Source organism: Microtus oregoni, unplaced genomic scaffold (genome assembly GCF_018167655.1).
Source record: "Microtus oregoni isolate MIOR12 unplaced genomic scaffold, Mior012 000000F_ref0000247, whole genome shotgun sequence".
Taxonomy (NCBI): domain Eukaryota; kingdom Metazoa; phylum Chordata; class Mammalia; order Rodentia; family Cricetidae; genus Microtus; species Microtus oregoni.
In genome coordinates this window covers 91239648-91264319 of record NW_024543059.1, presented here as the reverse complement: position 1 = coordinate 91264319, position 24672 = coordinate 91239648, and the positions used below count along the sequence as shown (strand labels likewise).

At 37.0% G+C, this 24672-nt stretch overlaps 1 protein-coding gene across 2 annotated transcripts in view; it reads left to right on the top strand.

Annotated features, from left to right (window-relative positions):
* Vav3 (vav guanine nucleotide exchange factor 3) overlaps nucleotides 1–24672 on the top strand; it is a 314833-nt gene that overhangs the window by 271527 nt on the left and 18634 nt on the right. For both annotated transcript variants that reach the window (XM_041655077.1, XM_041655076.1), the window contains exons 21-25: nucleotides 3998–4063; nucleotides 9342–9376; nucleotides 14792–14908; nucleotides 15463–15550; nucleotides 22156–22285. In XM_041655077.1, coding sequence (XP_041511011.1) covers nucleotides 3998–4063; nucleotides 9342–9376; nucleotides 14792–14908; nucleotides 15463–15550; nucleotides 22156–22285 — 436 coding nt within the window. The remainder of the gene's footprint in view (nucleotides 1–3997; nucleotides 4064–9341; nucleotides 9377–14791; nucleotides 14909–15462; nucleotides 15551–22155; nucleotides 22286–24672) is intronic.

The following is a 24672-nucleotide window of genomic DNA, read 5'->3' as shown; positions in this document are numbered from 1 at the left end:
ATGAATTAGAAAATATATTGAATAGAATTGTGGATTTTGTCCAATATTGTCATGACCTCGACCCAATGATCAGCCTCTAGAAACTAACATCAAGTATGATTTCAAAGGTGGGGCCCAAGGATGAAGTTTGGCAAAGTTATGCAGAGCTGTAAGTCAGAATTGCTCCTTATGTAGAAGTGAAGAACGCCAGAAATAGTAATTTTAAGTCTTTGTTTCAGTGCATGAGCGTTTAGAATTCATACGCTAGCCAAGTGTAAATATCCTTTCCCCTTTCAACCTGAGATTACAAAGTAAGCAGCTTTCATTTCGTTTCATTCTTTTGTGTGTGTACTTATAGACCTTGGGATTCTTCACTGTAACCGTTCAGTGTTCATCGGCAGGAAAATCGCTAGGAGGTCAGAAATGAGGAATGGTTATGTTTGCTTAAAGGAAGACCTATGTGTAAGGCAAGGGACTCTCCAGAATGTAGTTTGCCCATTGAAATGGAAGTGATAATGAAAGTCCATGTTATTTGTGACAGTCCATTTGTCTGGATGCAAGGGGAATGATGGAGTTATGTATAGATTTAGGGATCTGTATTTAATAGCAGGTGGCCGGTCAATTTGCAGTAAAATTTTAAAAGAATAATTTTAGAATAACTGGAAAACAGTATTATGAATGAAAGAGAAAATGACTACTCAGCATCTTCAAAAGACTTCCATACGCAGTAATTCTCCATCCTTCAAACAACCTGATGAGGCGTTTATGGGTGGTCTTGTCATTATTACTGATTACCTCTGTGACTTGCCTGTGGTTGCACAGCTTTTTATAGCAGACTAAGAAACAGAGCAAGCTATCCTGGTGCTCCCTTCCTGTGACACTCCCTCTAAATGCATCCATAGAACTAGCAGGGACACGTGTCTCACAGAATAGGACATTTACAATACGGCCACAGCTGTAGCCATGAATCATTCTTTAATAAATGCCCATTTCAGACTGTTCTTCTTACTGATCACCTCCTGTTATTGGACTATTTGTTTTATTACTTGTCTTTACAAAGCTCATCAGAATGATTTAAAAAAAAATAAGTGTTCCCATCTATTCTATTTACCTATCCAGTCTACTTAATAGCTACATACCTGTCAACCAATAAACTAATTCCTATGTTTATTCATCTATATTCCAATAATTCATGGTCTTCTTCTATGTTCTCCCCTCCTAGTGGCCAAGCCATTTATTTCTGATAGTGGAGACATAACTGGGCAGGGTGGAAGTTGCTCTGGCGACTAGCCGTGTGAGATAAACTGCCCACTAACCTAACACAGCACTGCCATGCATTTGTTCTGAGTGTTTAGGACACTGTAATGGGGGAGAATTTCCCACCTTTCATGAATAACCATGAATCTAGCCTTTTTACATTTGGCTTTCCAAATCTGTTTCAAATCATCCCGAGCTTTTTCAGGAGTGCATTAATGCTCCGATCCGGAGAGAATTAGGGGGATAAATGAGCCACAGGGAAGAGTTATCATATTTTTCTTAAAGTAATTTGTTCTCTTTTTTCTTTCCCCACAAAGTTAGAAGCCAAGCAATTTATGATTAAGATTTTTGGAGGACATCCTCCGTCACGTTAAGCCTTTCTTGTCTGTGGTTTTAAAAATGCAATCTTCACTCTGGCAGCCTGGCATGCATTAATATGTTTCTCCCTACAGGTAGATTACAGGTTTATTTCTACTGGCAAATGTAAAGTAGTTCCAATTCATTATGATCCACTGTAGAGTCTTTTGAAGAAAAGCGAGGACTAGTTAAAGCCTAAGGTCAGTTACAAGTAAGTGTGTGCCTGACTATGCATTTGTATTTGTGATATTTGGGAATAACAGAGAAAGTTATCAATAATTTTAGCTTAATATATTTTCTGCAGAAAGCAGTCTGCTTTTCAGAAAAAGGGCATTATTATTATAATTTAATATTTTCTCTGTGTGTGCTTTAATTTATTTAATGGGTCATAAAGTTGCCTCTATTCTCACCATATGCAATTTATGACCTATTTTCTCAGGTCCTTTCCAAAGAAAATATATCATAAAAATACTCAGACCTGTAATGTTAAATTTATAAAAAGTCCCATCACATGATGCAAGATTACCTGCAGAATAAATGCATACAAAGATAGCATATCAGGTGACACATAGTACGAAACAGGAATGTTTTCAGGTTGACCTTGAACATGTTAATGGACTCACAGACCAAATATCAGATAGGAAAAATACCTAACAGATTATTCACTATGTCTGGCATTTATAATAGACATAAAATAGATAATGAACTGATTGTTTGACCCAGAATAAAATGCTCATATAAGAATAAAAGAATAAAATTCAGATATATGTCTTCCATCAAGGTTAGTAAAACCCTCATAGATAGATCTAATGTGAATATATGACTTGAAGAATGCTTTATATAAGAGATGAGTGAGCTTGTCATATGAGCATTGGAAAAGGAGCAGACTATAAGTATAAAGAGACCCTATTCCAGTTTTGTGTTGAAGAAGTATGTGGTAGGATATTGGCCATCATTTACTCTTACACAAAAAAAAAACCCCTGCTTCTCCTTTGTCATTAATTTTGTAGATCTAGTAAATTTTGTGTTGATCTAGTAAAGAACAGAAGTTGACTGATATGGCTTAGAAAAGCTAGTTATAAAGCTCTGCCCTTTTCCCTGCAGTATATATTTCTTTTAGTTCAATTCCAAACATATTGGTTTTTTTTCTCTGAGAAATGTTACCCTCTAGTTTTTCTTCTGAGTTGTGTAAGGGTGTGGTTGATTTCAGCACTGTGATGTACTTATATATAAAAGTCTATGTAATGATATGTACCAAATAACATTCTTATTATTTGCTCTTTTGTGTCAGGCTCCCATTAAAGTTCCATCAAAGACTCAGTAAATACAGATAAAGAAAGAAGCACTTCATTCCAATCTAATTACCATGCTGCCATCCCTCCATAGTTTCTGAATCTTCCTTCCTAAAGACTTCTTCCTCCTTTCTCATTGCACTAGTACCTACTTCTGTCTTCTTTCTACATTGTCTCCCATCACAGTTCTCTTTCTATATTACCCAGATCTTTCTCTGTATGATTCAATGTTACCTGTTTGAATGAATGATCTGATTAGTTCCTGCAGTAATAACTGACCTAGCTCCTAGTCTTTAACTCTTCTTGTATTGTCTGCTCAAATCTAGTTCACAGGTAAGTTCCCCAAGTGGTAGTGTCTTTAATGCCCATGCTTCCTCCTCCAGTTTCTCTCCTCATACCATGGTACCAATTCCCTAATGTCATTTTCAACTTCAAATTCAAGAGCAATTTTTCATGTTGATTGAGTTTAAAAATACATAAGACCTTTGGCACAACAGCATCATCAGTGATAAAATTTTTATGTCATAGAAGGGCTCGAGCTACCTTTCTGGTTTTGTTTTTCAGCATTCTCTTTGGCGAGCCTTATCCTTGCACAGAGAGGTTGTATGGAGCTGGAGTTAGAACTCCTGAATTTGAATTCTGCATCTGGTATCTGTTATCACTATGACTACAGGGAAATCCTCTGCTTTCTCTATGCCTCACTTCTCTCTTATACAAAACTGAGGGTAATAAGTGACTCTATCATAAAAGACTATTGCAAGAATTAATGAAAACTCATATCACTATATTAAATGCAGTAATAATTTTGTAATTATCAAACCTTATTAGGCTTCCCTTGCATATAAGATTGAGAGATATAAAGGTTTCATAGTTGAATGGCTTGTTGACAAGTGAGTGGATTGTTTTATAACCATAACCTGAAACCACATGGAAAATTCAACAGTGATGGAAAATGTATCTGCATTTGCTACCTCTTCTGGGCCCATGAGTTAATGCTGAGTACTAAATATAATATGTAAAGAACCTGAGGATCCCAAGTTGAACAACACTGTATAAACAACAACATGGCATTATCATTTTGTTTTCAATGGTATTTTCTTTTTCCAATTTAGGGACGAAATTTAGCTTCAGGAGAGGTTGGATTTTTCCCAAGTGACGCCGTCAAACCATCTCCATGTGTAAGTTCTTATATTTCACTTCCTTCTCATCTTATTTTGCTTTGATGCTGTGATTAACTGTGCAGGAAGGTGCAAAGGATAGTGAATGCCTAGATTCTCAACAGTTTTATCAGTATTTTAACAGTGCAGGTCTTACATGAATATAACCCCGCAGATTATACTTTAATCTGTGCCAAGAAGTATTTCAAATGTTAAGAAAATATATGCAGGATGGGAATATAGCAGAATTTACAAAATGTTAAAGGTTCCTAGGAGAAGTAACCCAAGGTCAGAGAGTGGATGTGCTGGCAAGGTTTTCTTTTCCCTGGGCATCAATGGTATAGTCTAACTTATTTCTGGTCACTCGAGTTACAAGAAGTACTTACACTGTAGCTGGTGTCTTTGATGGGATGATAGAGAGTAAAAAGTTCACAAATTCTTCAACCAGGGCTCTGACTACACTGTCTATGCTTTAGAATGTCCTTTCTATTTCTTTAATATCATAATGAAATTTTCTGAAAATGGATTAAAGGCAAATGAATGACTATTATTCAAATAATATGTGTGAATATCATATAAATGCATTTTTCTCATGCTGTGTGTTACTGATTCATTTCTATATGGGGTGGAGTTATTTTAACGTCATAATTTCCCCCACAATCTTAAAGTTTGTGAATGCAAAGTAATGAAATATTTTCACTAACATGATGCATATGATTACTTGAGGGGAAAATGCCCTAAAAAATCTCAAATAATCTTTCCTGTTATATTTTGTATTTCTCAACTGCACATTCTTTTTGATATTGCAAGTGTAATATCTGTCACCTTTAATTTAAGAATGTAATCTTACACCATTTATCCAAGGTTAATTATTTTTGAAAAGGAAAGAGAATTTTAAAAAAGGATTTTCTGTTTTATTTGTTATGATAGATAGGTTCATTCTCACGGGTACAAACATAAGCAACAATATTTACATAACAGTTAATGGCAAGAGATTTTTAATACTCAGACATTTGGGAACCTGGATAAGCATTTGATATACAAAGCACTATTTTCTGTTTACATCTTGAGTTTTAGAAATTTTGTTTTAAAGATAGCCTGGCGTAAAAACACATTCAAATTTGTTGAATGGATGTGCACAGGATAAAACAGCAAATGTGGAAGCTTCAATGCACATAGGTAATTAGTGAATGAAATCAGTTTATAGAATCTACTGTAACTGCCTAGAAGGAAAACAATATTCAGATATTTGAAGATACTGGAGTAGTACACTCATACATAACCAGGAGCAAAACAACCAGGTAAATATGAATGCTTCTATAGCTTCAAGTGAACAGGTGGCTACTCAAGTGAGCTACTTATATAATGAAATTATATACTTATTTTTTTTTAGCTAGAGGTCAAGCCTACTGAAAGGAAGTAGACAGATTAAAGAGGGGAAAGCCTTGCATGAGCTTGAAAACTACATCCTTTTGTATATGCTGATTATCAGAAATCTCTGAGTAGTCCTGTGAATTCCATTCTGAGCTGAAAATTTATTTATCTCAGTGTGTTGTTCCTGTATCTTCAAAAGTTTTGAGACATTCTAGTGAAACCCTCCAGGGTGGGCCCCTAAAAGCTATACATAAATGAGATAGTTAATTTATGACAGCAGAGAGATTGGAGACAGAGGCTGGGCTGTAACACCGGGCATAGTTGGATAAATGTGAATCTGGCGGTTGTCAGGGCATGTTCCAGTAAAACGCCACCTGACAAAGGAGATACTTCTGTTGGGCTTTGCTCTGGGATAGATAAAGGAAAAATAAGGTATGCCTGGGGGATAGCGAGCATGAAAGACTGATCCTTTAAAGATTCCTAAACTTCAGTGTAGAAGTCATCCATATGTAAGGCCAGAATTCATACTGTCCTATGACCTAAATCATCCTTAGCAAGAAATATAATTTAAAATGGCTCAACATCTGTTGGTCCCCAAGTAAAAATACATGTTATATCAGTTTTATCCTCTTCACAGATAGCAGCCCCCTATGGTTTGTTAAAAATAAAGTTCCAGGGGACAGAAATTTGCCATTTGGAACCATGTAATTGACAAGGAAACAGACCACCTTAGGCTAAGGTCACCAGACACAAAATGTAGAGTTAGCTTCATGAAGCAAATACAGGATAAGAACTTAAATAAAAAATTCTATATTTTATATAACTAAAAAAAAGATAAAAGGAGATTACAACACTTTATGATTGTCTGGGCTTCTCAATAAGAGACTCAGATTTAATAATTGAAGGGAAAGCCTTAATGGGTGCATTAGAGGGCTTCTCAGACAGGGGTGAGTAGAAAATTGTAAGAGAAATCTGAAGAAGTTTCTGAAATGAGTTCAGAGAGATTAGGCAATGGAAACTGTAAGAGAGAATGGAATAAGATTCAAATGTATCAAAAGAAGAGATTAAAGATAATTGTATAAAAGCAATATTCAAATAAGTCATGGCCAAGAACTTTCCAGAATTTGTGATAAAACTAATTTTAAAAATAAAGATAGGTAGTTGAAATTAATCAGCAGCTAGATGTATTTTAAGGAAACTTCAGGATATTAAAGATGGCATTAAGTCCAACGTGCGAGAAAGAACAAATGCCCGTGAACAGCATCGGCAATTGGATTCCACACTAACAGCAGTGGTAATGGAAGCTACATGCGGCGTCTACTAATAGTCAGGGGCGATCTTCCATTTTGCTAGTTTGCAGGTAACTAATTTAATGAAAAAGGCATGAGGCAACTAATTTGCAAGAAGATTGACATGTGGAAATGGGCGTGCTGTTGAGTTGCCTGGTTTGAATACGGGCATAGGGTTAGAGCATTCTGCATAGCCAAACGTCAGCTAGAAGCCGTATAGTTCTCTGCCTTGAAGAACTGGCGTAGGGAGGTTGAAGTACCACAGTATACGGTGGGAGAAATCATTTGAAAGGATGGAGTTACAGAAAGGAGAAACCTCAAGTTATGTGTGAAAAACTCAAAATCTTTGATTGAGTAGTGAAGCCAGTGAATCCCTCAGCTTGGGCCAAAAGAAGTTAAAAGAGAAATCCTCAACTGCTTAGCACTGGAGACAATCTAAAGTTATAATTTAATTAGAGTAACTTCCTGCTTTGAGACAAGAGACACCTGCAGCTTGAGTGATAGCCTAGGATTTACAACATAGACACATCAAGAAGCAGTGGAAAATAAACCACACTCAGAAATCATCTCTCATAACCATGTTCAGAACACAAAGGGAGATGTGTTCATAATGCAGGAGTAGATTGGGCACCTCGGCATAGAACATGAAATGCTTACAGAAGAACTGGATGGAAACGCTAGAACATGAAAATACGATATCTGAAACAATAAAAATTAGTATGTTTAAAGTTTTACAAGAAAATCACTGTCAATTTAGAAATTTAACCTTTGCTTCCTAGTTTTCCATGAACAAACACTGAGAATGTTCATTCCTAATTGCCCCATCTAATTTTACAAAGCGCACTTCTGGGTAGGAAGGGTGTGCCATACATACATGCATTCCCAATAAGTTCTCTAGAATCTTTACTTGTCCAGAGTAGAAATTTAACAATGTAAGACATCTATGATGAGGGCTGAAAATGACATTAGAGGGTTATAGGAAGCACATATTAAAGATAGAAAGGAGGTGGGTGGGGAGAGGAAGGAGGAGGAACTAGGATTGGTATGTAAAAAAACAAATAAGTAAATAAAAGTTTTGAAAAAGAAAAGTTATCCAGAAGTTATCTACAGCTTTAAGTGTGTCACAATAAAGTGTTTGTTAAACAAAATTTTAAAGTATACCAAAGAGAAGTTAGGAAGAGCATGGGAAAATATAGCATCCTGTCCTCTTTATAGGGATCTGAGATGGTTGTATTTTTGTTTAGTTTTTAATTGTCAGTGTGATAATACCCATAGTAATCTGGGAAGAGAGACCTTTAATAAGAAATTGCCCCTATAAGATAGGCCTGTCCTCATGTGTGTGAGATTATCTTGATCAATAAGTGTGCAAGAGGGCCCAGCCCTCAGAGGGCTGCATCATCCCTATGCAAGTATGTCTGGGCTGTATAAAAAAAAAAAAAAGCTACCTAAGAATGAGCCAGAGAGCAAGCTAGCAAGCTAGCCTTGGCTTCTGCCTCAAGCTTCTGCCTTGAGCTTCTACTTCGACTTTCCAAAAGTGATGAATTATAATGTGGACATACAAGTTAAATATGCATTCTTCCCCTTAGTGGCTTTTGGTTAGTGTTTTATTGCAGTCACAGAAAGCAAAATGGAACAGTAGTCAAGGACCCACATAGCAGAACATACCCACGGAAGAACCAAGGCTCCTCTAGGGACCTGTGGGATGGCCTTAGTTGTTTGATGTGAAATTATATGTTACTCTTTACTTCTTGGATATCCATCCTTTTCTAGCTAAAGGAGAGACAGCAGGCAGAAGGTGTAGGAGTTCTTAGCTATTTATCTCTTCCCTCTCCCCAGCCTCCCTGCATTGTAAAAAAACCCAGGGACATCATGGGCTGTGTCTGTCAAAGACTTACTGATTCATGAAGGTTTTTAAAACTCAAAACGGACTATCTATAGCCTACTTTCTCCTCAATAGCTTGGAAATAGCCACCCTTTCTGTGGCATGTGATTTGTTGGGTATTTTCTGACTACTGGAATACATTCTTCGGCTTTTTCATTTTCTAGTCATCATCAACAGCTATAAGATGCTTGCTTTATTTGTACATAAAATGTAATATTTTCACCTGTGCAAGTCTCTATATGAAAAAAGTAAGGTGCGGATATTTTCTATGATATTTTAATGAATGAAATGTTTCCTTGTTGGAAGATTTTTAAAGCAGAGTTCAAAATTTGCGCAAAATAGCAGCTAAATCCAGTGTGTACTGTTTATTTCACATCTTTTTTTTTTTTTTCGTCTTGGGGAAGGGAAGTGCTATTTGCCTTCCCTTATAACATTTTCATTTTATTTTTTTTTATGTTGGATTAAACTGCTTGTAGTGAATATTGAAAGTTTCGAATTCATATTATTCTGCTATCGCTTCCCTTGAAGGTATAGTAGAAAAATGCACGAGAGAATGAAATAAAGCAAAATGAGTTATTTTCTACTCATCTGACACATACTATGACTCACTCTGTGTACAATAGCTAGCGAATAGTTCCAGGACTGTGCTACTTAAGGGTTTTATAGAGCTGAGTCAGCTGAACCGAATGAATGATTGATTTCCGAAACCTACCCTTAAGTAAACTTAATCTATTTTTGCCTTTTTATGTCCTAGGTTCCTAAACCAGTTGATTATTCTTGCCAACCCTGGTAAGTATTAAAAATGTTTATATTACTAAGTTGAAATACCGTACTCCTAGCTCGAGGACGCCTTAAATGTGTGGTTGTAAACCATGCTCCATTTCCACTTGTCCTTGCTAAAGGTTTTCATGTGAAACAAGACACCATAATGAATTTGCATATTCCCGGCCGATCTGTATCATGATTGAATAGTGATGTCTCTGTGTGTACATGTGAATGCGTGTGAGCATAAATGTCTGTAAAAGCCATAGAAAGAAATGGGATACATCCTGGTGTATCTCATATTTTGGAACAAAAAATCTCATGAAGCAGAGAAGAAGAAAAAAACCGATTATCTAAAACTAAGAATCACCTCAAAAGGATAGTATCTAAAATTGTGGTTTCTAGTGTAGAATAGGGGAATAAGATGTGCCCATGTTTGATTTGGGTCTTGTGTGACAGTCTTTTCCTGGGAAGATGTACACACATGTCTGTCTACTCATCACAGAGAGGGAGGTTGTAGCAGGCCAGAGGAATGATTATGCCAGTGTCTGTCTCCGTGACCTAATGAGATTTTTACTGGCATTTCAGACAGGGTTCACAAGGAACGGGGATGACCACTTACAAAAACGCCAACCCTGGGCCAGCTTAGCAGTCTAGTAATTTCTTCTCTGTAGTTCAGCTATCCAGTCTCCTTTGCCCAGCATCTGTGGACTCCCACTTAGACTGGTCGAAAGGGGCCCTTGAGAAAATTCCAAGGTTCTGTTCTCCCAGAAATGTGACCTTCAGTTTACCTCACGAGCCTCATGAGCCCCTCTCCCCCTCCTGGAGGGAATGTTCCAGCTAGGAGAAACAGGCATTTAACAGTTCTAGATGGAGCATATTTACCACTGAGATGCTGGCAGCAGAATCAAAGATTGCAATACTTGTTATTTTTCAGTTATTTTCAACTTTAAAACTACATGTAGGGAGGAGAGAAGAGAGGGGAAACCATAACCAGGATGTAAAATTAATTAATTAATTTAAAATAATCTTCATGTAAAAAGCAGAATAGCTGAGACTTCATTATGTCATAATGAGCAATATATGTAGAGTGTTTTTATAAGCACTTGCCACTTTAAGTATTTTATTTCACATTGCCTGTGATAGTGTAAACCATTTCACAATTTTAGATTCCTATAACAAAAATTTGCCCCAAATTCCTATGTGGAAGATATTATTGTCATTATTATTATTGAGGGAGAAAAAGATGAAGGCCATGGCACCAGTTTGAGGTAGCCTCAAGACTCTATCTCGCTATCAAAATATCAAAATATAAAACCTGAGCTTTTACTGGATTGTATGTGTTTCCCTGGATTTGTGTTTGACTTTTCTGAAAATGAATGAATCTCTTTTCTTTTCCCTGATACTTGTTTCTGCCCATATCATATTCTGATCATATCTAGGAGCAGAAACATATATATATATGGATGTAGTATTTTGAGGCTATATAGCACTAGTTTAGTGTGCAAATGTAGGTAGCCCCTCAATATGTAATATATGTATTACATATATATTTCCAATTACTTGGTTGTATAAGGAATTTGTAAAAAGGGTCAGGAAACATTCGGTGTATGGAATTATCCTCAACCCTCTCGCTGACTCTCAGCACTTACGTTTGCCTCCCTTGCCATTATCCTCAGTTTCTGCTGTACTCTTCTTGGCTTCAGCACTGAGCTTGCCAAAGAAATTTGATCAAATTGGGAATATTTGATACATTTTCACATCGCTGAGGACAATTTCCAAATTTTGTTACTGTGGAATCTAAAAGCATATTAATGACAGAAATAATTATTTTTTCATACAACTAAATTTTATGGTTAAAAGGTTGATCATTTTAGAGATAAATACTAATGTCTCCAACTACATGGATTTTATTAAATAATTCTGGCAGTTACCCGAGAACTGTCTAGACACAAGAGGGTAGGCAGTTTTGTATAGAGATTTTCTTTTTTAAAATGAACTCTTACCAATATGTAAAATTCTGTTGGAAGTTTAACCAGGTAGAATAACAACACTCCTAAAGATTAAAAAAAAATCAACGTGCCAAGACAAAGGAAATAACTTAAATATAGGAATTAATAAAGGCATAGTAAGTAAAAGCTTTAAATTACATTTCCTTCCTCTTGAGCAACCTAGATAGTTCATTAGAATTAAGAAGATGATTTCATGGGAAATGTCTTCAACTTGGGAATAATTATCAACTACTCATGGAAACTTAGAATTTTAAGTATATGAGACCCAACAGCATCCATTCATATTTCCTGTTAATTATTTTCATCTGAAAAGAAGGCTGATCCAGTCAAGTCAATATTGCTTCTATAAACCATGAAATAAATAGAAAATCAACAAGACTCTCCTCAATAGCCCATGCTTTATGCTGGCTGAAGTCTGAAGGTGAAGACAGGGAGCTCCTTGAAAGTTGGAATGTGGTCGATGCCAAGGCCCCTATTGCTTTTTCCCAGTGTCAAATTACCTGCCTTTTAACACTGCCAGGAGACTGTGTTGTTAGGTGTATTACATGGGAAAACGGAACCACACAGGGTTTTGACTTGGAAAAGCCATGCCTAACAGAGGCTGGGGAGATGACATCCTGAAAACCACTTATATTAAGCAAAGTCTTTATATCAAAGGTGAGAACCCTATTTCCTTCATAAAGCTTAGATCTGACACAAGAGCAGTTTCTCATGGGCACCTTCCTTGCAAAAATGAGTTTGGAAAACTCTAAAGAAACTGAATAAACTCGGTAAAAAAAAAAAAATCCAACCTCCTAACATTTGGATGTTTCCCAGCCCAATTATCAGATTTTTTGCCAAATTAGCAGACTTCTGCACAGTGGTGTACTTTTGGACCTGCACACACAGGGCCCTCAGTTGTTCCTAGATTCAGCTTCCTTTTATGTATGAACAAATGATGAAGAGAAACCAGACATTTGGGAAAAACTTTGGATTACATGTATGACAAATGTTTTATAAAAGGGATGATTTGAAAATGGGAAGCTTCTCTAAATTAAGTGGCATAAGAACTTGGGAAAACATTGAAAGAATTTCAGAAACATCAAAGAAAAAAGGTAAGATGCAAGAAATATTTTAAAAATTAGGTAATTAGCATGAATTCTTGCTAGTACTCAACTTATAAGAACTCCAGAAAGAAAGAAAAAAATGCTTAAGGGCATCAGTTACTAAAGAAATAATACAAAGTTTCCAGAGCTGAATGCCATGTCTACAATTTGGAGATGCTGCCAAAAGCATAAGAAAGTACTTTATAGTTAACATTTTCTCCTATAGAAAACAAAGAACCCAAAAGTCTTCAAGGGAAGACCTACCATGGCACATCCCATGAGTCAGAAATTAGAGGGAAATTAATTGGAAGCCAAAGGGTAACGATCTAATGCTATTTAATATTTAAGAGGCAAAATCATTTCTCACTTGGAATTCTGTCCCAAGCAAGCTACGAATTAAGTGTAAACTGGATTAAATTGAAGCATTTCCATAAATGCTTGGCTTCAAAGTATTGCATTCTAGACTCTACTCATAGAAAATCTAAGGATGAATTTTTAATCCAAGGCAAAGGAAAATGCAGTAATGGAGCAACAGGCTCAGAGGGCAGGAAGAAGCAGTTAGTTTGAGAGAGTCGGGGACTCAGAAGCCATTGGGTTAAGACTGAGAATGTTGCAAGTAGAGTATATAACATTGAAAATGTATTGTCAGGGAGCTTATGTCAAAAATTTGGAAAGAACTTTAATGGATAGAAAACAGTCTAAACCAACAAACTTTTGTGCTTACCTTTTTACGAGTCAAACATTTTTAACTTTTACCCTGCTCAATATGGGCCTGATGATGGCTTCAGTTGACAGAAATTATAGAAAGACAATAATCTATCACAGAGTAGGCATATGTCAGGAGAAAAGTGCCTTTCCTTCCTTATGCTTAGAGTTCTGAGTTAATGAATTTTAGTAGAAACACAATTATTTAAAAAATATTTATAAAGAAACAAGGAAAAAACAGGTTAAATATTTGACTGAAGACTTGGAGTAGAATGCTCATATGATAGACTACTGCTTTTCATTGTAGTACAGATTACCTTTTAAAACTATATTTTAATTATATTAGCACAAATTGTTTATATACATATGCTTGTATATATACACATCCATTAATTTGTGGTGCTAGCCAGGGCAATAAAGGATGCGGTAGTCAGAATGACGGAGTGAGGACTCCATTTGCAGTACAACTCTTTAGACAGACAGGATGACTCTCTAAACCTGAATGACAAGATCAGTTGTGTTGAAAGAAGTGTGTGTTTGCACAGCCAGAAGGAAACAGACAATCCCTAGATACAGAAGGCTGGAAGAGATAAAGCTCATGAGGTGGTAAGCATGAAGCAGACTGTTTTAGATCCTAATAGGTCATAGGTTATCATAACTGCCTTAAAAATGTGCCATTGGTACAAAATGCCATTAACTCCCTTTTACAATTGGTGCCGGATTGCCTGCACCGGACTCCACAAACTTTTCTTAAATGTCTTCCGTGTACATTTTAAATAAATGGTGTAGATTAAAGGCAGAAGTTTATACTTGAGCTTATGATTCAACATGTGAGTCAGATAATTTTCTGGAATATTAGTCATGAATAGCTTGAAAAGAACCAACCCAAATGTAGTTACCTTTTAATACCAATTACTCTGGATCTTTGATATTCCTTGACACTATCTGGTATGCTTACATTTGATACAAGGGGTCATACAACAATAATTTAGCCCGGGGTTTTGGTATTTTACTATCATGGTTATTATTTTAACGGACTTTGGCTGTGTTTAAGGCCCATATAATCTAGGGAAACTTGAACTCTGGTTTTCAAAAATACCTGTTTTTGAAAATAGTTCCCTCCTTACTGCTTGTTTCTTTAGAAATTTGTCAGATTATGAACTAATATAATTTATCTCACGTCCAAATAGTAATTATTTTAAAATAGTTTAAATTACACCAGAGTCTTGTTTAAAAATCGTCAAAAGAGATTTGATAGTATACATAAGAAAGGTGAATTTGTGTGTGTGTGTGTGTCTGTGTGTCTGTGTGTCTGTGTCTGTGTCTAATGCAGGGCCATGCCTCCCACACACAGGCTTCTTCCTATTTATTCCTACACTTCCCACAACTGTCCTAACCAGTCTTTCTGATCTAATAGCTTCTGATTCTTCCTTTGTTTTAGTCCCCTGTGTTTATTTGATATTTACTGGTGCTTGCTGGGTCTTTAGGCTCTCTTCTTTTTGCTGATGTGTTTAGCATATTAAAGAGATTTTCTGAATTACCATTTAAAGAAATGTAATTAAAGCCATGACATATACTTATATTTAGTCTCTCTTTTCAGATACATTTTCCCAATGTTTTGTCTTCCTGTATTTTCCCAGGTATGCTGGACCAATGGAAAGATTGCAGGCAGAGACTGAACTTATTAACAGGGTGAATAGTACTTACCTTGTGAGGCACAGGACCAAGGAGTCTGGAGAATATGCAATTAGCATTAAGTAAGTAGGACAAGTGCTTTTGGAGAAATAGATTTCCTGTGTTCAAAGTGGTGTAGGTCATGTGACACATACAACCCTGAAGTTGAAAACCAAGGTTCTAATTGCAGTAGAAATAATGCAATTATCTCGACAGTTCATTCGTACTAGAAAATATCTGTGAGGAAAACAGTAATGGGTGTTATGGGCTGCTAATTGGCATAATAGATTTCTTTCATAGCATTATATTTTGTTGATTTGATGTACATGTTTTCTAGTAAATTCCAAGAATATAAATGGCTAGGTTTTGTGTTTTTTTGTACCCTCAAAGTGCACTTACTAAGTAAGCACAATGATTAGTCAAATCCAAATCTTCTCTCACTTCAAATATTGGTTGTATCTTCAACCCACCTAGTAAATACAGTTTGTTAATTAGCTGTCACCATTATATTGGCATAAGTATATATTTTGTCTTCAGAATTAATTCCTATAACGTTATTGGGGCATGCCCTCTGGTAATTATTGATTTCTACTGATTAAAACCACATTTATATTCATAAGTTATTCATTGCCCACAGGTACAATAATGAAGCAAAACACATCAAGATTTTAACAAGAGATGGCTTTTTTCACATTGCAGAAAATAGAAAATTTAAAAGCTTAATGGTAAATATTGATTATTTCTTTTCAATCTGTGATTCCCCTTTTCTGCTGTTAAATCAGTTTAACTCTATAGTTTCTTAGCAATGTTGCCTATTGAAAATTATCTAAAGAGAATAACAGTGTAGGCTTTAGCAAACTCCTGACTTTCTAGGTTGAAGAATTCCAATGATGTTTTACATTGCTCAAATGGTATCGCTTATTGTAAATGAGGTTTCTACGTTTTAGATAATATTTTAGAGTCTGTGCTACTCATGGCTCTTAGAGCGGTGGCCAACTGAAGAATAGGTGTTTGGGTGTGTTGTCTCAGTGACAAATGATAAATCTCAAATCATTGCTATGTCATTCCTCTTCTTATGCTGTCTGTCTCTTCATTCAGCTACTTTGTGTCATTATAAATTATGGAACAGAAAAGTTCTTACATTTAGGTGTATTTCATACAAAATGTAATATAAAAGTCAATTTGAAATTTGTTTATATTTTCTGCTATTATAAATTGTATAATGATAGTTCTCATTTATTACATTAGATAAGCACTTGTAAGTTTATATTTTTGCCATATACAACAGTTGATGTCACATAGAAATTTTTATTTTGAAATGGAAACCATATATGGTAGTTAGCATGTGTTTATTAATTCTTAAAATTTATAAAAATCTCAATCATTTTATTAGTAGATATGCTGTGTGTATGTCATACAGACCGTACATAAATATCATTATACACACTGCTTTATATACTGTTGTTTATATACAATAGTAAAGAAATCTTATTTTCTTAAAAGTGGCTATAAATCTATTTTTTCCGACTTAGATAGTCTCTTACACTAATGAAGAATTTAGATATACGACACAGGATACATTTGTAGTTGCTAAGATCTTTGATTAGCTTTGAGAGGGAAGGCTCATTGCTATAGCTATCAGTCGAATGATACACACTACTCCTTTCAGGAATACAAATGAGTCAGAATGGGGTATGAGAAGGCTTACAAACTCAGCCAGCTTGAATGCCTTACTTAAGAATCATTTCAAGATAGAGATCGGTGCTTTCAAGAAATCGAAACATCTTGAGCTGAGAGAAAAGGAAATAGGAGGAAATCTATAGACCTAAGTGGCACGTTTGAAATTCAAAAGCAAAGGACAGGCAGCATGGCCATGCCTTAAAAAATGGAAACTCTTGTCAAATTGGTAACTGAGATGGAGGCATCCTCTCTGCTGGAAGTAACTTACATCTGTTGCACCTATCAGGCTGTGAGAGAGAGCGGGGAGCGAGCTTGACCAGAAGAGGTTCTTTATAGAGTAAAAGCCTTGAGAGGCTGTGGCAAGTTGGTGCACAGATGATGAGTGACAGGCACAGCCCGACATGATGAAAGCATGCGTGGAAACTCCGCAGCTCTGCAAGACATGCCTGCAGAACTGCTCTGGGTGATAATGAGGCTTCTTCACAGTGTTACAGTTTAGATGACACTTAGAAAATGCTGCAGGCCCAATGATGACTGCTAGCTCTCCAAACTTTAAAAGTAGCAAAGGGAGCTCCCATCAGAAAAGACACGCAAGAAGGATGAAAGGAGTGACCATTGGAAGGGGTCAATCAATTCAGCTTTGTGTCACTTGGTTCAGCCCAAGGAAGTGCTTTAGCAGGGAGTGTTAGAGATGATAAAAGCCAGTGCCACTATCATGAACTGTAGATCTTATAAGGCCATGATTATACTAAAGTGAATGGACGCTCCATTTTAAATAATTTGTAGCAGAGACCATTAAAGTTTATTCATTGGTGTCCTTGAAAGGGAAGTAAGGGTACATGTCTCAGAGTTTAAGTGTCACAAAATCTGTGTATCACTCACAAATGCCACTGTTAGGGACACATACATGTGCCTATATTATTTCCCTCCCTCCACCACTCCCTCTGTCCCTCCATCCCTTCCTCCCTCAGTCACTCGCTTCCTCGCTTCCTCTCTCCCTCTGACCCTTCCTTTCTTTCTCTTTCTTTTCTTCCACACCTGGAGATCTTTTATAAGGAAGCTCAGACTATAAAGGTTCCAAAGAGGTGATTGAGAATTAACAGCAAAACTAGTGAAACTAAAAAGAAAAGAAATCAGTTTAATGTTATTTGCATAAAGAAAGAAAGGAAGATAAGAAACAGAAAACCTTCAGTTTAAGCGAGGCCTTTTGCCAGGTTTAGTAAGTAACTTTCAGTTGCTGATGAAGCTGCTGAGCTAGTTGGAGTTAGCTCTGCTCTTTGTTCATATGCTGAAGAAATTTAGTTTTGATTTTTGGAAATGTGTAGTCAATAAATTCAATAAACAGATAAGCAGTGGTATTTAGGTATTATAATATTTTTAAGTGAAATGTTTATTTAGAATAAAATTCTCTTACTTTTTTTTTCAAAAGACAGGCTTGGATTCTATTAAAACAATTTAATAGAACAAGGCACAATATTTAAGGTACACATCACAACGAAGGGTGTATAACCTTATTTTGAATCTTAAAAGACTCAGTCACTGTCGTTTTAAGATTCCTTAATATCAAATGACTCAGCTGATGTAAAATATCTTACAAGTTAGGAAATCCGTGTGTGCCAGAGAACTCAAGACAGTGGTGTCCTATAGACCTAAGCTGTGAAATGCCTCGTGGATGCTTGCCAAGAAGAGGTATTTCATGTGATGGTTACAGATTCCTTTGGAAGAAGAGAGGAGGCTCCAAGATGTAGGAGGTGTCTTTAAGAAAATAAGGGTCATCCAATCTGTAGCAGGTACAGTTTATTGTGTTGGATTACAGTGCACAGTTCCCATCCCTGTAAATATTGGTATGTAGATTTGAGCCATTCCCCGCGAGTAGTTTGGTACCTCGCTATCTGTGTTACACTATGTTCTTCTGCATATGAATCACAGTATAGCGTGGAATAAAATATTTATCAGAAAGTATTCAAAACACATGCAGACCCGAAAGCTTATTTTAAATTAGCTGGTGTCTCACGGAGATGGCTGCATTTGGTACTCGGGACCAGAACTTCTTCCCTTGGGTTTCAGTAGCTTGGTTAATCAAGCTCTTTGTTTTTCTTCGTCATTAAGTTCCAATCCTAAATGACTTTTGGATTCCAGATTACAAGGCATTAATTTTGTTCTGATTTTCATGTATGTCAGACAAGCCATGCCCAAACGCTGCTTGTAAGCCATCCCCATTGCCTGTTTCCTTGGTAATTGGAGTGACTGGCCCACACTCATTATTTCGGGGCTGGATTGTTGACACCGCTGTGTCGACTGAGATAAGGGAAGCTTAGAGATTTCTTTTGTTTAGAGTCATTTTGTTTGCTTGTTGTACCTGAAGGTCAATGACTACTAAAGCAGGGGAGGATTAGACTAAACTACAGCATAGAGCATAAAGCCAGGAATAAAGCTGTGCTCCTTAATTCTACTCAGGAGCATCTTAGGAAGATTTACCTGCCTAAGACTGTAAAAAAATGGAACTACAATATCATCCATGCTTAGCCAGGTATTAAAGACTCTCTGCAGTGTACTAAACTGCCTGACCCTGGTTCTTAGACAAGTCTGGGTTTTTTTTTTCTCTTTTTTTTCTTCTGTAAAAATATTAAATGACTGAAAAGTCCCTTTTGGTCAGTTCAATAATGTAATAGTTTATAGCCAACTTCACGTTAATGTTAATTAATAATGATTTAGAGCAAAATTCATACTCTCTCATAAAGTTAAATCGAAGTTCAAAGCTACTGAACTACAATATCCATTCAGCACATCTTAATTGGAATGTAAAGACTAAAGGAACAGCTTCTTGGTCTTACTGTTATCAGTGTTGCCATCCGCAAACACACGGTTTTCCTTAAGCTTTTAATTTCATCATCTAAAAGAGACTGATCATATTTTTCGCTCAGCCCAGTTTAACTTCTGATCTACTGTTGCCAAACCGTATCAAAAATCAGTGTAATATAAATGCTGTATTCTCATATTGCTAGCCGTTTCCAAGATCCAGCTTCTATTTGGTGTTTTATTTTGTTTGCCCTTTGTTTTTAAAGGTTAGGCAATTTCCACATCCCTTTGTATCATCAAGCACTCTCATTCTCTGGGCTCAAGGGAAAATACATACATAAATGCATACATACCCACATAGACACACTTTTCAGTTATAGAATTAATGTATACAAAGACATTAGCATCTTAAGTGTAAGAAAACAGAGTTGCTGGTTCATCATAGCAAATATCCTTTTCATCTGCTTCCCTTTTCTGTACTTATATTTGCTATGTATTAATAACTTGATGTAATGAAAAGGACTCACTCTGGACAGATGTAAGTAATACATGGTAAATGAAAACAATAAAGAAAAGGCCATGACTGCTCCTAGGTATGGTGGAGGAGAAAGTTTATTGTAGGTAAAAGGGAGAGCATAGCTAGAGGCAGAGACATCTGGGAGAATCCAGAGGGGACACAGCCCTGAGCCATGTGAGGGGGTGGAGAGGGGAGAGGGAAGAGAGGAGAGCCAGAGCAAGAGGCCAGGAGGGTAAAGGGTGGACCGAAAGTGGGCAGGTGACCAAAATGACTAAATCATATTGGGAAAGGCAGCCCAGCCCCTGGTCTGGAGAAGTTTAGAATGAGGGAGTGTGGTAGCCCAGAAAGGCCCTGTAACAGGTAGAGGAGACTGAGGGATGCAGGGAGAACCTATGACCTATGTCCACTTTGATGTGTTAATGGGCATCTCAGCCATTTGTCTCAAGTTTGAGACCTAACATATTGACTGCACTGCACACATGTTGGCTAACTTTGCCAAGTTCTTTGTGTCCATGGTTTGAGGCTCATCTCATGAGGTTCTTGGGTTAAGATGGATGAAAAGCCACATAAGGCCTTGTTACATAGTATAATGGTAGCTGCCATGATTATTCGTATGTACCAGGCATGCATGATCTGTGACCTGTATGAAATGCTTTATGTCTTTCATTTTCAAGGTGTGGGAAGTGAAAGAAGTACCTCCAACTGCTTCTGGTTTATTAATGTGTGTGTGTGTGAGAGAGGGGGGGGGGGAGAGAGAGAGAGAGAGAGAGAGAGAGAGAGAGAGAGGTGTATGTTAAAATGTCTGGGCCCTATGCACAGTTGCAAAATATGTAGAGACAAGAGGAAGACGCAGATATAGTTCTGGGCTTTATAGGCACAAGTATGGCAATAACCTGCCTTCTACATGGATGGCTACAGTTTGAAATCAGGACTTCACCCTCATGCTTCTGTAACCAGTGCTCCTATTTGTTGAGTCATCTCCCCAGTCCATGAATGACAGCCATTATCACATTGTCACCTCTGTGTCTCTTCTCAGCCCTAGATACCCCATCTTAATTGATCCCATTCCCATTGCTAATTGTTGAGATTTTTACCTGGTCTTCTCTTGTTTCCCAGTTGAACACTATGAAGAAAGTGTGTGTGTGTGTGTGTGTGTGTGTGTGTGTGTGTCCGTGTCCTTGAGGTCTTGTCACCTTTCTCTTTCCCTTCTAGAATAAGAGCTGCTAGAGAGTAGGGACCTTGTCTCCAGCATTTTTCTGATGCCTGGCACTGCCAGCACAATAGTGCACAGCACATCTGACTTAGACAGAAGAGAATAAATCATTGGTGATTTTGTGTGTGTGTTTCAGTGGATTCTGGCCTGATCGATTTCTTTTAGGAAATTTGAACTTAACCACTGAGTAGACGTGTTGGATCAATTGACAATGTTATTTTTTTTTCAAGTAATGAATTGCTTTCTCCATTCTTTTTTAAGGGTGCTGTAACAGAAACATCGAGTAATTTATTTAAAGTAATTTGTGTTTTATTTTCATTTCAACTATTTATCAGCTACTTTATATCTGTCACATTCAGCTGCTGATAGTATTTTCATTGTGGATTGTTATTTTATTTCGGTTCATAGTAGAGAGATTCAGATTTGTATAGAATCTGAAGCCCAGGTCCAGAGAAAAAAGGTTTTCCTGAAGATTTAGTTTGAAATATGGTAGAAGTTTATATTAGACTTTGAGATGTTTACGATATATTATTTCTAAACAACAATTAGAAAGGACCACCTGTTGCCCCTGTGAATACTGGGTGACACGGAGAACTGAGATGCATGCCAGCCCTTCATCAGCGTAAACCAGACAGGATGCTGAGCGGTGCTCAGTGCTTTAGCAATGTTTCTCTTCATCGTGGAAACGGATGTGTAGGATTAAGTTTGTTTTTCTGCTAAGTTGAAAGAAAATGGGGGAAAGCAGAAATTGCTATACAGTCAGGCAGACAGATGTTCCTTTCATCTTTCTTCAGAAAGGCTCGCCTCTCTCTAATAACAGCAATAATTGCTACTCTGAGATGGAGGTTTAGCGTGGCTTCTCTTCAGTACCACATCTGACTGAAGATAAACATAATGCTCTCAGTGCCTGAAGAACAATACAGGGTAACCGACGCAGATAAACGTCTCCAGTAAACAGGGCCATGTCTGGGTGGGAGTCAGGTTCATCCAGACAGCGGGTCACGCTCTCATTCACACATTCATCTATTTGGGAATGTTAAAATGATCGTTCCTGTGTTCTATATAATTATGCATGAGAGAACAAAACTATCAAAACCTCTCTTGAATCTGCTCTCTTAAAGGAACTCGTGGAGTATTACAAGCACCATTCTCTCAAAGAAGGGTTCAGGACCTTAGACACGACGCTACAGTTTCCATACAAGGAGCCAGAGCATTCAGCGGGACAGAGGGGTAATAGAACAGTCAACAGCTGTGAGTATTGTAAATTTAATACATTTTTTTCTTTCAACTTTCGATCACTTAAGGAATAGAAGCAAAATAGCATTAAACATCTTCATTCTGAACTTTGAAAAATAGCCAATTAATATGCTAATGGGCTGAGCAGACACCTTTTTTTTTGGAGCCAAGCAGAGTCACGAGAACCAAAAGGTTCACGAGTGTGTCGAGTTATCAGTTTTTGTGCCAAATTAAAAATTATATGTGTGTTAAAATAGCCATCAAAATGTAAGCGATATGTCAATGTGTAAAGTTTTATATTTTTCACTGGATTTTATATTAGCCATGCTCTCTTTAATTAATATGTAGCATTTGTACTATAATGCTTCTTGAAAAGTAGTATCCAACAGGGCTCTTCCAGAGTGCCTCGAATCCCAACTCTGCTGATGCTCCAGTTGCAAGCCAGCATTTGGAAGGATTAGCATGTTTTGTCAATGGTTTTTAAACTATACATTGGTCGCTTTCTTAAAGAATGTGTTTTGTACTGTAAATCGGCATTAAGGGCATTAACGGCATTATTGTGTGTGATGACTACACACAAGCACACAGGCATACAACTGCATGGCTGTTTCAATGACTTTAAGTCATTAACTCACTCTGCCCCACCATTTCATGGTATGTAAACTTCCCAGACAGCGACACAACCTACAAAGAGAACACCGTAAGAGAAAAATGTAAAGAAAATGCGTTTTTACTCCCTTGTTAAGTAATCTTCATAGAAACAAACAAACAATGAAAACTACTTTGGGGCAAAATGAAAACAATTTGATTACTGTCAGAATCCTGAATTTAGCACATCTGGAAGATCAAGGGGTCGTTCTAAAAAGGATCTGCACCAGTGTAATATAACTTGAAGTTTATTTTTCCCTAAAGACTTACACTGAAGGAAGCTGGGTGATGCCCAGGCTTTTAGCCTCAGGACAGTTCCATGTACTTCAGAACAATATGGAAGCCATTTGTCACTCAGCTGAGAGGTTTTTTTTTGGATAAATTTTGTAAAACTTCATGGTTGTTCTCATAGTGGTCATTGACATATGTCCAAACCCATGCAGTAAGATGAATATGAATGAACTTTGTCCTGGATGCTTAAATATCTTTGCAATTTTATCCAGATTATCAGTTTTAGCTCTTTGTAGCTCAAAATTGCTTGATTATCAGAGATTCTCACACAGACTATATTTTTCGTTCATTCAAAATTGATGTCTAGCCTAAAAATTAGTTTTGCTGCAAATTTCCTAAATGTCTATCCAAATATGACTTCTGACCTCTTTTTACATGACACCTCCTTTTAGATAAACATAAATTTAAACCCTTTCCTCTTTTTCTATCTTTCCAGTGAATGGGCAAAACACAAACTGTAGATGAAGTAATCTGCATGTGTAATAATACTTGAATAGTTTATTTGATTCTCCAGAGCCCTGTGGAGCAATGAGGAACAAAGAAGTAATTTCCAGAATTAGGAAGGTCATCAAACCACTATATTTATGGCTTTTCTTTTTCTATGACCAAATAATGGCAAGAAGCCAGTTAAGAAAAGCTTATTTTGGCTTGCAGTCTGAGGGGATATAGTCCATCCCAGAGGCTAGGAAGAGTGGCAGGTGATCCAAAGTGGCAAGAGAGGTGCTGGGTCCCCCCACCTCCTAGTATCTCAACAGCAATTAGAGAATTAACATTAAGTGGAACCAGACTATAAAAATCAGGGCCACCTCCAGTGAGTAATTTCCTCCTACGAAGCTTCCAAATGGTGCTGCAAACTCTGCTTGCATGGTGCACACTAGCTTTCAAAGGGTTGACTGTGCTTACATTTGTAGTTCGCAGAACAGCCTGTGTTATGCTTGGATGCTTTGTCTTGCTAACTTTATAGCAAGCCTTGGTTTAGGAGTAACCCTTAATGAAAACACCACATGGATTTTTTTTTAACATGTTGTGCTTCCTAGGATGTGGGGAAAGAGAAATGCTACATATTCTTGAGTTACTTGAGGGTGTCTTCAGTCTTCATTTCTGATTCCTAGCCTTGGTCATGATGCTGAATATCTAAACGCAACATTCACCAAGCAGCATTGCCTTAAGATACAGATTTAGTCTAAGATCTAGTGTCTCCATTACTTACAAAAAAGGATGTAGGATACAGAGCAAGTAGGGTAAAGGCCAGAAACGTCTTGTGCTTTCCACAGAGGTGAGCAATGAGCTTCCCTTCTCACTAGTGAAAGTGACTGACTAGTAATCGCTGCAATTGTAACTTTTATTGTTACCTTGGAAAAGAAAGGCTTGGCTCATTTTTTACATGTGTAAAGTATGGTAAAAAATATGGCAGAGTTAGTATATGCAGATATGTAGAAATCTGTAGAAAAGTGCTGATTGGG